Raw genomic sequence first — 14,427 nt, 5'->3', positions numbered from 1 at the left:
AAAAAAAATTAGTTCCTTCCCCAAGACTTCCCATTTTATTAAATGTAGACGCAAAAATCTAGAAGTAATTTTTTAAAATTTTCCTCACTTTCTCTCTCCTTATGAATGATATGTACAAAACATACCCCCAATTCTTCTATTATTTCTCTTCTACTACCCTGTGAGCCTACAAAAGTTCTCACCTAGATCACACCTAAGCCTTCTCACTGGTTGCCTTTTGTGCGTTCTTGCCACCATATATACCATCCATACCGTATACACCAGCAGTCAAAGTAAAGGCAGCTTCATTGGCTTCTGTTTACACCCTAAGCAAAGAGCTGACCTTGGCTTACAAAGGCCTTGTCCATTCCTCTGGTCTTACTTTTTGCTGCTTTTGCTGGTTATGTTTTGTGTCCATTTGCTTTCTTCTAACTTGACCTTGCCCATGATAAATCCTGATTCCTCTATGTGGAATGCTCTCTTTCCCACTTCTCCACTTCCTCCCCACAACCATGGGTTCCTTCTTGTCTGTCATTCAGCCTTTGGCTCAAGCATCTGCTTCTCAGAGACCCCTGACCTCTCAGTATGAACCTGCCACTCAATCATTCACTGTCACGTCACTCTTGCTTTATTCTTTGGAGAGTACTCATTACTTTTCAATACTTTGTTTGTTTATTGTTTGATTGCTCACTCGTCTCTCTCCCTGAGAATGTAAGCTTCATGAGAGCAGGGGCCTTATCTGTCTTATTCACTGTGTCCCCAGTGACCAGAATGGTGCTGAGTCAGAGGGAGACATTAAATATCTGTGGAATGAGGGACTGAGCCTGCTGTACTCAGCCCAGCACTGGAAGGTACTTTGATGACCTTTGCTACTAGAAGCCATCGGTAGTGCATATGTTATTGGGGCTTCCTTGCCTTTCCCTGAAACCTAATTTCTGGTCTTTTGTCCCCTTGCAGCCGCCCGTGCCAACTTCCTTTCCCGTCAACCGTGCAGCAGCACAGCCCGATGTCCTCCCAGAACTCCTCCGCCAGTGGGCCTCTGCATGCCACCTCCTTGCCACTTGCACTTCCAGTGACCCTGGCAGCTCCACAGCCCCCGCCTGCCACCTCTGCCAGCCAGCAGCTTGGTCCAGATGCATTTGCAATTGTGGAGCGAGCCCAGCAGATGGTGGAGATACTAACAGAGGAGAACCGGGTGCTTCACCAGGAACTTCAGGGTTACTATGACAATGCTGACAAGCTCCACAAGGTATGTGACTTCCCGAGGGAAGAGAAGGGTGAGAGTTCTCTAGAAGGGACAGAATTCTTTACCTGCTTGTGGGGGGCTGGATTTACTGACTCACTTGCCAACAGTTAACTAGACCCCTTTTATGCCAGGTACTGTGCAAGGCTCTAAGGAGACAAAAATAAATAAGACACGATGCCTGCTTTGAAGGAGCTTACAGTCCAAAAGGGGAGACTTATCTACATTAATACCTGCAGTAGAATGTCAGGGGGCTGCAGTAGCTACAGCAGAGGTGGCCCTGGACCTGAGACTAAGAAGCTAAGTAGCATTTCCCCAGGTGGACAATGTGGAAGAGGGAACACTGAGAGTAACACAATGGAATGAGTCGAGAGCGACAGACTTTCCTTCAAATCTGGGAATCTTAGACAAGAACCTTGCGATTGCCGTGTTTGTTTCATTAGCTGGTCTCTGCAAAAAGCCATGTTGTCTCAACACTGAAGGTAGAGTACGAGTTTCTGCGTGCTCTCTTTATGCTTGTGACTTATCAGGTGAGAAGATGCTGCGTAATTCCAGCCTGTGTAGTTATCATGGGAATATTAGAATGTATGGCAGCCTTCATTCTTAGGGCTTTATGCTGACAGCCAAAGTCAATAGGAAAACATCCAGCAAAAGTAAACGCTTGTGGGCAGTGATTTCATGATGATCCATATGTCAGTACCTGAAATACTGCAGGTAGAACAGAAGAGATGAGAGGGGCAAAGGTAATAGGTGTTTAAGGCAGCCAAAGGTCACCAGTTTCCTAGTGCATGGCTCAATCCCAGCAAGTCAGGGGCTTTTTTAAAGAGAAAAGGTAGGACTATAAACCCTGCCTGACCACAGGAGCATTGTCATTTGGTTCCACGTGACAGTTAATGCTCCTGGCTGGCCAGTTAGTATTCACTGTTTAGTAGTGATCTCTCTGGTAAAGCCCAGTCTTTTTGCTGGTTAACATTTCAAAACAACCAACTCCTCTGATTTCCTGAGGGCTGGCAGTAAATCTCCAGGAGCAGTGGGTTTGATGGTACGAATGTTCATAGACAGAATCTGCCTCAGCACGTTTGTGTGGCTCTTCCACTGAAAAGGTCTGGAGCTCCCTGGAGTCAAGACCAAACTTGACTCAGAGAGCTCTGGCTGCCTTTATTGGAGGGGGTAAAATGAGAGCCAGAAACAGAAGGGCTGCCTAAAGATTGCGTCCTCATTCCCACCCCAGTTACACCCTTAGAAGTTGGGAAACGAGTGTGCTGTTTCCTGGCCTTGGCTGTAAGTCAGTGCTCAGGCCCCAGCTTGCCTCTGACACCTCACCGGGCAGCTTCTTTGCAAGTACAGTCTGAAAATTGGAAAGGACCAACTCAGCACTTCTGGGAAATAGGTGGTTCTTTCTTCTCCCTAATAGAGCTCTGTGGCAGCCATGTCCAGAATTACGTGGACCCACCTGAGGGCAGAGTTTGGTTCTGGGTCTTTTTACATGGATATTTTTGAACAGTTACATGGAAGGTACAGAAATTGGGAGGTCTTGTTCTTCTTCATTGACTTTTTAATTAATACATACATTACTGACCTGTCACATATATCTCTTGATGTTGATGCACATTTCTATTTCGAAAAACAAAACAAATCTCCCAGGGACTCATTTTCCCTGCAAGAAGGATGATTCTTAAAGTTTGTGGCCAAAAGGATTTTGATGACTTCTGAAAAAGGATAAAAGTCAAAAGCAGTTTGCCTTCTGGAACCCAAAACTCCTTCAGTCCCTTGAATATCATAAATGGTTCTTTTCTTTTACATTTTTACATTTTATCGATCTGTCATGTAAAACTGAAATCGTGAATTTAAAAACTCAGGTTTTGACGAATACTTGCGCTACTCATCACTAGTTCTATAGCTGTTCTCAACAGCCAGGACCAGGAGACAGAAACGCCGCATGAACTCTGTGACTTAGCATTTTGTGGCTTGTGTTTCCAGGGTCATCCTAGTCCCAGGTCTTTCCTTAGCACTGACCTCACCACTTACTTGTCCCTAAGCTTTAGGTCTGGGGAGAGGACTATCGGATGAGGTGATGACTTTGCTTCTCAGTGGCAAGGACCCCCACTTTGGGTGGAGCCATTGTACTGTGTCGTAGGATGTGGCTGCCCCCGTGCCAGCAATAACATCCAATCTGGGATCCTCGTGCACTAGGCGCACTCGCAGGGAACCAAAAATAGATGAATTTTTAATTGCAGGGCTTAGCTTATGCATACTGTGCCAGGAACGTGGCAGGAAGAACAAGTAAACCCGGAGACTGCCAAAGCACAGCCTAGGTAGGCAGACCCTGCTTCTAGAGGCACGAGGTGGTGACTGTCGCTGTTAGTGTTGGAATGGGGGTTGAGGACCCCCAGAAAGAGCAGCTGTTCTTCGCTATTTCCTTTTGGTCATTCATTTGGCTTCTCTTTCCTCCCAGTTTCCCTGAAACATAATTAACGGATGGAGGTTCCAGCAGGACCAGACTGTGGGCTGTTGAGTGGGTTGGCCTCAGAAGCCATCAGGGTATATGTAGATGGACATTTGAAGGGAAAGAGCTTGAAGGCATTTGAAGGCATTTATGGTTACCCCAGGCTTGCTTTAGTGAAGACCCTCTTCTTTTGTCAGTGCAACGTGGTGGCTTCGATTGGGCAGTCTGTGACTTGGACAGCAGGCCTGTCTTTGGTCCTGAGCTGTACATAGGAAGGTGCTCAGGGAAAAAGCCAGTATCTAGAGTTTGGAATGGCTGAGATTTTCCCAGAGCCCTTCCCTGCCCATATATTTCTGGTGGCAGGGCTTTCTACTCTGCTCGTAGTTCTGATTCTGGGACAATGACTGCTTCTCTGTGAATTCAGAGGCTCTTAATGGCCTGGCCTAAGAGTTTCCTGACATCTGGGCTGGATGAGAACTGTGAAGGCAAACCCAATATTCTCTTCATATGATCAAACTCAGACTCTGAACTGGCCCAGATGGATTTTATATCAAAGCAAGCCTGTCCAATCTTCCCTTCATCTTTAACAAACATCAGGGAAGACTTAAGATGCTCTGGGCATGGGGAATATGAAGAAGAGGGTGTGGTTCCCTGTCTGAAAAAAAAAAAATGTGCAATCAGAAATCATAGAGCTTTAGAGATAAAAATTTTTAAATGATTCTGGCCCAATTTCCCACCCCTTGGGAATTCTTGCTTCATGTCCCTGAACAGAGGTCATTCATTTCTTATTTGACTGCTCCCAGAGAAGAGAAGCTCACTGGAGAGCATAGTGCACTTCTGGAAAATGTGGTTAGGAAATTCTTATGTTGAATCAAAATCTGCATCTCTTTAACTTCCTACATTTGGTTGTCATTCTGTCCTCCATAACCACACTGAAGGAGACTAATCTGTCTCCATTGTGACAGCTGTCATTTCTTACACGAAATACCTTTTCCTGAAATAAGTAAGACACTTGCTCTTTCTCTCTTGGTAGCTGCAAGCACGTAACCACATCCCAATTCTTGATTGTTTTAGTATTTGAGATTATACACTACCTTATCAGAGGAATCCTGCAATGTCCTTTTTATAATGTACGGAGGGCGGTTCTTTTAGTGAACGGGAAGAATCCAAGATCAGGCATAGCTTATCAGTGCCCAAGACTATCTTTAGGAGTTATAACTTTAAAGATTAATTAATCAGGTCAGTATTTTTGTCATGGGCAGGGCACGGTTCTAGGACTGTGAGGACTATTTCTGCTTTCAAGGAATTGACAGTCAAATCAGAGACACAAAATGCATATGCACATCCAAATTTCGGTCAGGCAAATAGAACAGATGAAAACACAATGAAATCAGATGGAGGCAAGTTCCTGTGGGTGGTGTAGTTGAGGAGGGTTTCCTAGGTGTTCTGGACTTGAAGCACGCTCTCACAGTGGGAGATCGAATGCCTCAGGCTTCAGGGTCCTCTCAGCTTCGGAAGGGACTGTCCTTGTAGCATGCCCATCTCTCTGAAAATAAAGGCCACCTTTTAGAGATGAAATTAGCATAGAAATGGTGGTATGTTTTGGAGCCATCTCTTTTGAAAACAAAATTAAAAGGAAGGAACATAATTTGTGGTAGAACTATGAACAGGATTCAGGACATCTTGTCCCCTCTACTGCCACATTCCTGACAGTTCATAATCTCTTTTGAAGAAACAGAAAAGCCTTATTGAAAGGAGGGGACCATGGAAGAACCAACTCTGGTATTAGGAGGCCTTGGGGAAAATAACACGGTACTGACAAGAGCCTTGGTGTTCTTGGCTTCGCCCTGGTTGGCTGCCACTCAGCAGAAGCCCTGATGCTCTCCAGCCTTTTCAACCTTCTCAGATGTGTCTTGGTTCCATTGTAGCCTCCGAGGGCATGGCCCACATTCTTTCTCCTTCAAGTTTTTAGCTTCCTGGCTTATGGCACCACTGGCTTCAGTCTCTCTCACTGGTTCTTCTGCCCCACCTAGTCCCACAGTATTGATGCTCCCTGTCGTTGGCCCTCTGATCTCCTGTTCATGTCCCTAAGTGGTTTCCACTGTATGACTTCATCTGTCATCTACATGCAGTGACACAACTGTTCTCCTTACTTTCAGACCTATGTCCCCACCTACTGACTAGAAATCCTTGCCAAGATGTTTTCTGCTGCCTCCCCAGACCACAGTATCTCCAAAACCCAACTGGTTTTCTTTCTTTGGTAAACCTGTTTCTCTTATAATCATTGATCTTGGTTAAGTCTTATTACTTCATCCTCTAAGTTATAAATGTCTATGTTGTCTGATTTCTTTCTCCCTTACTGTCCAGACCAGTCACTAAGACCTATTGATTCTACTCAGTGTCTGGAATTTGTCCTAGTTCCACACTGTCGTCTGTCATTGAACTGTTTCTATTAACTTCTTACCTGGACTTCTTTTCTCCTGTCTCATCTCCCCACCCACACCCTCCAACCTCATCCTTTAGTTTGATCTCTTTAAAACCTCAGGTAAGATCATGCTGCTCTTCTACTAATATGGTAGTTATGTCCTCCCCAGGCCCTCCCACCCCCATCATTCTTCCTTGCACATGACATCTTCCATTTTGTCCCCAACTCCTGCCGCTTGCACCTTGCTCTCATCTCCTGGGCTACCTGTCATGTCAGAGACGTGTACTTTTTTTCCATGGTTGTGTCTTGGCTCGTGTCCTATCTTCTGCCTAGGGTGCCAAGACCCTTTGGCCTTGTCTTTTCTGCTTGGCAAATTCCTGTTTATCCTTCAAGACTCATTTTAAATGGCATTTTCTGTGAAATCTTTGTTAAAGAAATTCCTCCTTACCCCTGCAAAATTACTTTATCTCTAGGCTGTGGAGAACATTACAGCGCCACACCCCTTATCACATTGCAGTGTAGAAAGAAGTGTGTGCATCTGGGTGCAGGCCGACTCTAGACCTTGAGCTCTTAAAGGCCAGAAATGATCTTACTTAATTCTCCATCCTTGGCACCCAGACACATAGTAAGTGTACCATAGATAACTGTTATGATATGGTTTATTTATAGGAATCTTGGCAGGGACTTTCTGATCTGAGTAATTGGGGTTCAGGCAATTGGGGTGCCTGGCTCATGGGGTCTGCAGAGAGACTGAAAACAAGCAACAGGTCTCTTGCTGCCCAGTGAGGGGCACTAGTGCTCTCAACCCTGCCCACTTTGCCTTTCATTCTGACTTTTAGCAGCAGTTCATCAAGGTCCCATGTTTGCAGACACTCTTTATTCTTACCCCTGCGTTTATGATGCACAACAATAAAATGGGGTTTATCGATATCTACTTCAAGAACACACTATTGTATTAGACTCCTGTTATCCAAGTTACGGCTACTTGTTTGCTATACCTTTACATGTGTCATAGAGTGAAGGCTCTCCCAGTTACAGCTCTTGGTTTAGTGAAGTAGAAAAGAAATAATTTTAGTCCCAGATCTTTTAATTCCTTTATATAAAGAGGGTTTCTATGGTACATTTGTTTCCAAGTAGATACAAATCCATTAGTTCTTTATATAGGTAATGTCGTAGAAAAAGGGGTAAAAATGCTAAGTAAAGCAGTGTCTCCTCGAGCGGGTTTTTCGTTCCTTTGGGGATGGGTAGGAAGGTCCCTGCAAGAATATTGTACTTGCAGTCTGGAAACTTGGGATTCTATTTGTGGTCCTTTAGTTTTTTTGTATTTTAATATTTTCTCTTATGTTAACCAGGAATAATAAGAATCATTACAAATTACCATACGAAATATAAAAGATTTAAGTTATGTTTAAATTCACCCCTTCCTGATATTTCTACAGAGGGATGTTTCCAAGGTGACATCAGATGGTCCAGCCAGATGTGAGCCTGTTATTTACACATTTCCAGCATAGCCCTTAGAGGCCAGATGGGGGCAGGAGGTAGGGGTGAAGTCGATTACACCAGGGGTCCCTAACCCCTGGGCAATGGACCAGTACCAGTCCACGGCCTGCTAAGAACTGGGCTGTACAGCAGGAGGTAAGCAGCTGGCGAGTAAGCGAAGCTTCATCTATATTTGGAGCTGTTCCCCAACGCTAGCATCACCGCCTCAGCTCCACCTCAGGTGATCAGACATTAGCTTCTCATAGGAGCACCGGTCCCTGGTGCCAAAAAGGTTGGGGACCACTGAATTACACGATTTGGTAGACACGAAACTTGAGGTGCAGAAAAGACTGCATTAAAGATACAACCTTTGTACCTGGAATGTCAGAGTCAGTGTAACTAAGGCACCGATGTGAATGTCAGAGTCCCACTTTCATGCCTCTTCTTTCTTTCAGTTTGAAAAAGAACTTCAGAGAATTTCTGAAGCCTATGAGAGTCTGGTCAAGTCTACCACCAAGCGAGAGTCACTGGACAAGGCGATGAGAAACAAACTAGAAGGCGAGATTCGAAGACTTCATGATTTCAACAGAGACCTCCGAGGCATGCCAAGTTCCATTCATACATACTCTCTCTACGCCAAACTGCATGTGTACCTAACAGCCTGACTTCAGGTCCAGATTGTGTTAGATAATCTTGTAAATTCCAACCACCTGGGGAAAGGGCGCTCAAAGAGCAGAGTAGTTCTTTTCTGCCTTGTAAGTTGTAGGTCGTAGCATTAGGCTTGAAAAGTGGCAACCTCTGTGAGAAGTGGGGGAGTACGTGTGTGGCTCCTTCTTGCTTTAAAAGTACTTGACAGCGACTCATGACCATGCGAATGGGATCATTTGACTTTTCAATGCACAGCCCTTCCACATCAAGCTGAGTCATTTAGTGGCATTCTTTGGAAGCCTTGCTAGCTCTAGAGTAAAAAGCAGAACTAGACTTATGTCCTTCTTGGGGGAAAATAAAGGCCCACAGTTGTGAAAAGCTAGGAGCCACCTGCTACAGGGTCTTGACAACCCCCAACATGCAAGATGATTTAACCCATAAACTTTACTTTCAGTCAACCAAGCCACTTTTCAGTTGCCTAGTATGTCAAAATACTCAAGGTACTGGTAGTCTCTAGTAGTTTGATCCTACCTTTTCTGTTACTGTTATCCCTTCTGTCTTGGATGTCATACACTTTCAGTAAAGATTTGTTAAACTGAATTATCTAATCAAGTAAATGAAGATTTACCAGGTGGTTTGAACAAACAGAACTATGTAGACTCTTCATCAATTAGGTCATTTTGACTTTTTTTTTTTTGGTGTTTATTTAATTGTTGGTTTTTGTTGTTGTTGTTGTTGTTGTTGTTATTATTTTGGTTCCAAAATACAGATAGCACTCACTGGCTAAAACAGAGGGCTGATGATCAAGGTTAGACTAGGGCTGGGTTTATGAGGCCAAGGAGACTCAACTCCCTTTGCAAGGATTCAAATCAGAGGTTTGCCGGCCTTACAGGCAGCAAAGCGGGCTTTTCTCAGAACCTGTTCTTAGCTGCCTCCTGCTGGTGCATGCCTTGGCATTCAGTTGCATAAAGGCACAGCGTGGCATCCGAAGACTTTTCTTTTGATATTTTGGGAGGTATTGTTCCTCCCCAAAAGTTGTTCAGTTTTGGGCTCCTGCCTGAACATCTCTTCATACCCAGCTCTTGGCTCCCATTTCATTTCTCAGTTGATGATGACTTAGATCCATATGCGTTTCTTTGTAATCATTTCCTCTTTGTGCGCAGATCGACTGGAGACTGCCAACAGGCAGCTGTCCAGCAGGGAGTATGACGGGCACGAAGACAGAGCTGCGGAGGGCCTTTATGCTTCCCAGAGTGAGTCTCCATATTTATCTATCCCAAAGTTGGTATTTTTAAAAACTGGGAGCCTGAGAAAAGAATCATGTTAATTTTAGGTAGGTTTCGAGTTGTGTGCTTTTTGTTTTTATATTTAGCATGTAAGCTGTTGGGCCTCCTAGGTCTGCCAGAGACAAAGCCGGAGTCGATATGTAGTATTTCAGTAATGTTTATTCTGACCTTCTGACCCAGGTTACCTAAATGATCACATCATATATCTCCATATGTGATGCTCATTTTCAAAAACAATTGAGCTCATTCCAGCCACGAATAAAATGATGAGTAGCTCTCTGGGCCTCTAGATTTATTGAGAGAATATTGCAGTAATTTCACCAAAGGCAAATAATAGAATCAAATGGGTTTTGAGAAACCATTGGTCAAAATTTGAATTTCTGAAAAATCATTGTACAAGTCAGAAATGTAAAAATCCAACTGTCTTGTTAAAGCTGTTTAGAGAATTGAATTTGTTTCTATATTATAACTCTCGACAACATTGTGAGTTAACTAAACTAAAGACTGAACAACAAAAAGTCACTTATTCAGACACTGTATAATGGTGGTATTCTGGTGCTTTGGTCCCTCAATACAGACTACATTTTCAAAGCTGGGAAATAATTGCTTAAATTTTCAAACTTCCGATACCGTTTGGCTGAGGTGAAGGTCTTTTGTTTCCCCCAAATTTACATGTGGTTGTACTCCAATTATTAGTCTCAGTTTCATTTTTTAAATTCTGTTTTGGCAAGTAGACACTAATACTGTCTAGGGCTTATGCATTAGATCCTTTGTAGTCTTGCAGTAAGTGAATTGGCCTCTGCTCCAGATTCATATAAGAGGCTATATCGGCATCTCGAATTGTTTACTTTCCTAACAGAGTTTATCCTTTCTTATGAGTACAGTAGATTTACCATCTCATGTGAGCTTTTATTTGAAAAATGAGTCATCTGTACCATTTGCATTTAGGATTTTGACACCTAACTTTAGATGATCATATTCCTGGGTAGAGTAAGTACCTTTGTGGCAGTTATATTAGCAATGTCACTCTGCTGATACTCTGCCTTCTTTCAGAGGATATTATTTTGTTACTTAATTCAGATCAAAATGGGAAAACCAATTAGTTTCGTCTGATGGGCATTCATTCTAGCTTCCTAGCCCAGGCTATGCTGATGGAATAATAGAATTTGGTGTTGTGTGAGTTCAGAAACGTTCCTGAAGACTTCAACCTTTTAGCTTTACAAGCAATGATTTGCTCTGTGTAAACATGCTCCATTATGTTCCAAAGGCATAAACAAGAGAGTCCAGGGGCATTTTTCAACTGCTTACGGGTATCTCAGTGTTGAAGTGTGATATAATTGAACTTAGGCAGGGCATTTGAAGCAAGTTTGCTAACAATGATATCTAACCGATTTTTCAATACCTAATCTTTACAGGATACTTTATGCCTTTATCTTGTTATGTAATTATTTGCATTAGTTTCTCCTTTCCTGGTGTGGCCAAGAGATGGACGAGATATTATTTGAAATTTATAGATAGGTTTTTTTCTTAGTGAGTTGTAAGAACTCTTTGTATATTAAGGAAATTAGCATGTTGCCTGCCATATATGTTGCAGATATTTTCCCTAGTTTTTTTTTTTTTTTTTTAATCTTCGATTACGGTGTCCTTTATTTAACAGAAGATTTTTTAAAGTAGCTATATTTATGACTTCTTGGGTTTTATGTCATGATGAGAAATGCTTTTACTCAATTCAGAAGTATAAAAGTATTCACCTATGTTTTCTTGAAATATGTTTATGATTTCATTGTTTGCAGGGTTTATATTTTAGAAGCTAGTTAAGGAAGCATAGTGGAAGAGAAATTCATGAGGGACCAAACTGGAGTCAAGTAGACTAGTTAACAGGCATTTTAGTATTTAGGTGAGAGGGGTAGAGGTCCTGAACTAAGACAGAAGTAGTAATGGAGAATAGGGGACAGATAAGCAAGTGACAGATTAGGAGGACTTGGTGACCAATTGAACAATGACAGTGAGAGAGAGAGAAAGAGAAAGGAATGTGACTAGAATAGTTAGATGGCTGGTCACTCCCTTTATCAATAAAAAAGCAGAAGGAGCAGTTTGGGATTAGATAATGAGTTAAGTATGAGCATGTTGAGTCACGCAGGCTGCAGCCCATCACTAAGTGAGCAGGCATAACAATAGGTGCAGACGTACCAAGAAGGCTCGCAAGGGCGGTGCTCTCTGTCAGGCTTTCATTTTAGCATGTGGGTACAGAATGGCAGGCATGAATTACTACCTCCCTTCTTGGTTATTAATGTGTTCCATTACCTGTATAGTCTTTTGAAGCTCTATTATTAGAATACTTTTCAAATGCCTAGTAATCATAATTATAAGCATTGCGCACTCAAGAGGAGCCATCTTTTTCAAATGAGTCTTTCGAGATCTTGCATTTGTCTAAGAGAAGACAAGACTGCACAGCAGATAGCAGTGATTGCTCTGGATAATGCGTACCAAGGAGCTGAGGCTCAGTTGAAAAGCCTCTGATAATCACCTTGGCCAGTGAAAAAGTTAGAAGGAAGGGAAAAGTAATGAATAATATGTTTGATTTTTTTTTTTTTTTTTTTTTTGCTAAGAGTACAGATCCAAGAACAGCCAAGGCACTCTTCCATACAGCTCTGTCAGCTGATGAAGGGGAAGGTCCTTCCCGGCCTGCTTTCTAAGTTTCCCTGCTATTCAGGGTAGTTTTCCTGTAAAGACTGAGCTCTACTCTTCTGTTGGAGCCTGATGAAGGCGTTGGTGAACTGCCTGGGCATTTACCACCTAGCTTTATAGGTTGAGATGAACATTCGACAGGGTGATGATTGTCATGAGATTTGTTTATATTAAAAATCTTGCCTTAGTGCTGAGGAATTTGATGGCTGTCAGGAATTGTTTTCTCCATCATGTCCTGGTGTTGCATTGTTTTCACTGGAGGAATTGAGTTTTGTTTGTTTTCTGGTTTTGCTTGTTTGTTTTTCCAAATGTTTTTATAGCCAAATTGCTCCTGAAAAACAGAACATGTAGCCAATTCTGGTTTGGTCTGGCTATGTGAAACTGGAGTTTCTTTGTCCTTTAACTTCTTTAACTTACTGAGGTTTCTGGTTTTTCTACTCATTTATTTGTCATGTATATGCATGCGCGCGCGCACACACACATACACACAATAGAATTAGGCCGCTGTCCACCAAAGGCAGAGCCCTGGGAATGTCATCATTCTTAGCTCTGTCTTCTCAGTAAGTTAGACTTTTAAAACATTCTTTCTGAAAATTGATAACTGTAGAATTCCCATCATGATTAGGCCAGAAAGCCAAAAATAAAACATTAGATGTCGGGGAACTAGATGGGTAGAGATGACCTTATTATGTTCTTGGGTTGCATGGGAACAGGTTAGGTCTGGTGTGCTTGTGTTATTCCAGGATAAACCCAAGTTGCATTCTAGGATGCCCAAGCGCTTCTCTCTATCTCTCTAGGGTTCTTTAGGCCCTACAGGTTCAGCATATTTGGTTAAAATTAAGTCTATGTGAGTTAGATTTTGGCTGTTAAATAGTCTCTCTTTCTAAGAAAAGAAGATGTTTTTGAACATTCAGTTATTCATTTAAATTGATGGGTAATGAGTAACTAACTTATGGATTTGATTTCCCTTACAATTCCCATAGGTTTAACAAACAAAAAAAAATGTGGGACCACCCTGTTTTAAAAATAATAGTAATTTACCACTTTTAATGTGTCTTGTAATCATTATCTTAGCATCGAATCTTATTTTTGATTTTCTATCTCTTGTAGAACACAAAAGAGACTAAAGTAATTTCCTTTAAAAAAAAAAGTCCCTTTGGCTTTTATATTTCCTATAGGGGCTTATGTGAAACCCAAAGCAGAAATTACAATGATATAAACATTAATTCTGTTGACTCACGTGAAACAACAGCAGGTTATTTTGAATCCTCATTGAGTTTCATTACATCGTGCCGTGGGTTTCTGTCAGGCTTGGTTAGGGAAGGACGTGTTAGATGTCATCAGGTGGGGGCACACTGGTTTACCTCCCGTGGGTCCGCCAGCACCTGCGTCTCCTCCTGGCTCATTGCAGAGCTCCTGCTACAGCGCTTACTCTGTCTGCATTCCGTGTGGTCACCGTTTATTTGTACGGATCTCCTCCAGGAGCGGGGAGAACTATAGGCATTCTTTACCGATATCCATCCCCAGTGCTCACTAAAACCCCTCAGTCATTATGTACCTAACACTCAGTAAATGTTTATTGAAGGGATGAATAAAAGTGGAAAATCCTTGTAACAATAGGCTTGGAATTCTCTTCATGCAGCGTTGGTATTAAAATGTTCTTTTAGCTCAATATCTCTCAGTTATGTTGGGAGATACCCCAGGTTGTCTTCAGTTATTCCAAGGCATTAGGCAAAATTATTAAAAGAAATAGAAGCAACTTAATACTGCTCGAATTCTCTTTTGCCTTCCTTATTCTCTCCTTCCTTTTCTTTTTTTTTCCCAAGTAGGAGGATATCCAGGTACAGAGAATTTTTCAATATTAGAAACAGTAGTATTTTTCATGAAAAATTCGTGTGATATAGTTGATTTCTGGTTCCCTTGACTCCTTCTTTTTTACTCTGATATAGATATGTTGGAGGTGACAATGGCTGTGGTATGTAAAGGTTTTTGTAGCAACCAGCCAAATGCTCACACTGACCAATCCACAAACCATGACAGACACCATGGACCAGCGCCTGGGCAAAGGGGCAGAAATTGTCCGTGAAGCCTGCCAAGGTGGCATCATTTAAATCAGGAAATTTTTCTTGCCTTAAATTAACTGATTCTCCTTTAAGATGACCCCTACACTTAGTAGGACTCTGCAGTTCTAAAAATAAAAGGTTTTATCGGCATAGCCTCAAGCAAATAATTT

General features: G+C 42.3%; 1 protein-coding gene across 3 annotated transcripts in view; it reads left to right on the top strand.

The window, feature by feature from the left end:
• The window catches only part of AMOTL1 (angiomotin like 1), a 113,409-nt gene that overhangs the window by 62,425 nt on the left and 36,557 nt on the right, over positions 1-14,427 (top strand). For all 3 annotated transcript variants that reach the window (XM_039882014.1, XM_039882016.1, XM_039882015.1), the window contains exons 4-6: positions 937-1,228; positions 8,028-8,172; positions 9,384-9,473. In XM_039882014.1, coding sequence (XP_039737948.1) covers positions 937-1,228; positions 8,028-8,172; positions 9,384-9,473 — 527 coding nt within the window. The remainder of the gene's footprint in view (positions 1-936; positions 1,229-8,027; positions 8,173-9,383; positions 9,474-14,427) is intronic.

Source organism: Pteropus medius, unplaced genomic scaffold, assembly GCF_902729225.1.
Source record: "Pteropus medius unplaced genomic scaffold, Ma_sr-lr_union100, whole genome shotgun sequence".
NCBI classification, from domain to species: domain Eukaryota; kingdom Metazoa; phylum Chordata; class Mammalia; order Chiroptera; family Pteropodidae; genus Pteropus; species Pteropus medius.
The sequence above is the reverse complement of the archived record's forward strand: the minus strand, read 5'-3'. Positions and strand labels throughout refer to the sequence as shown.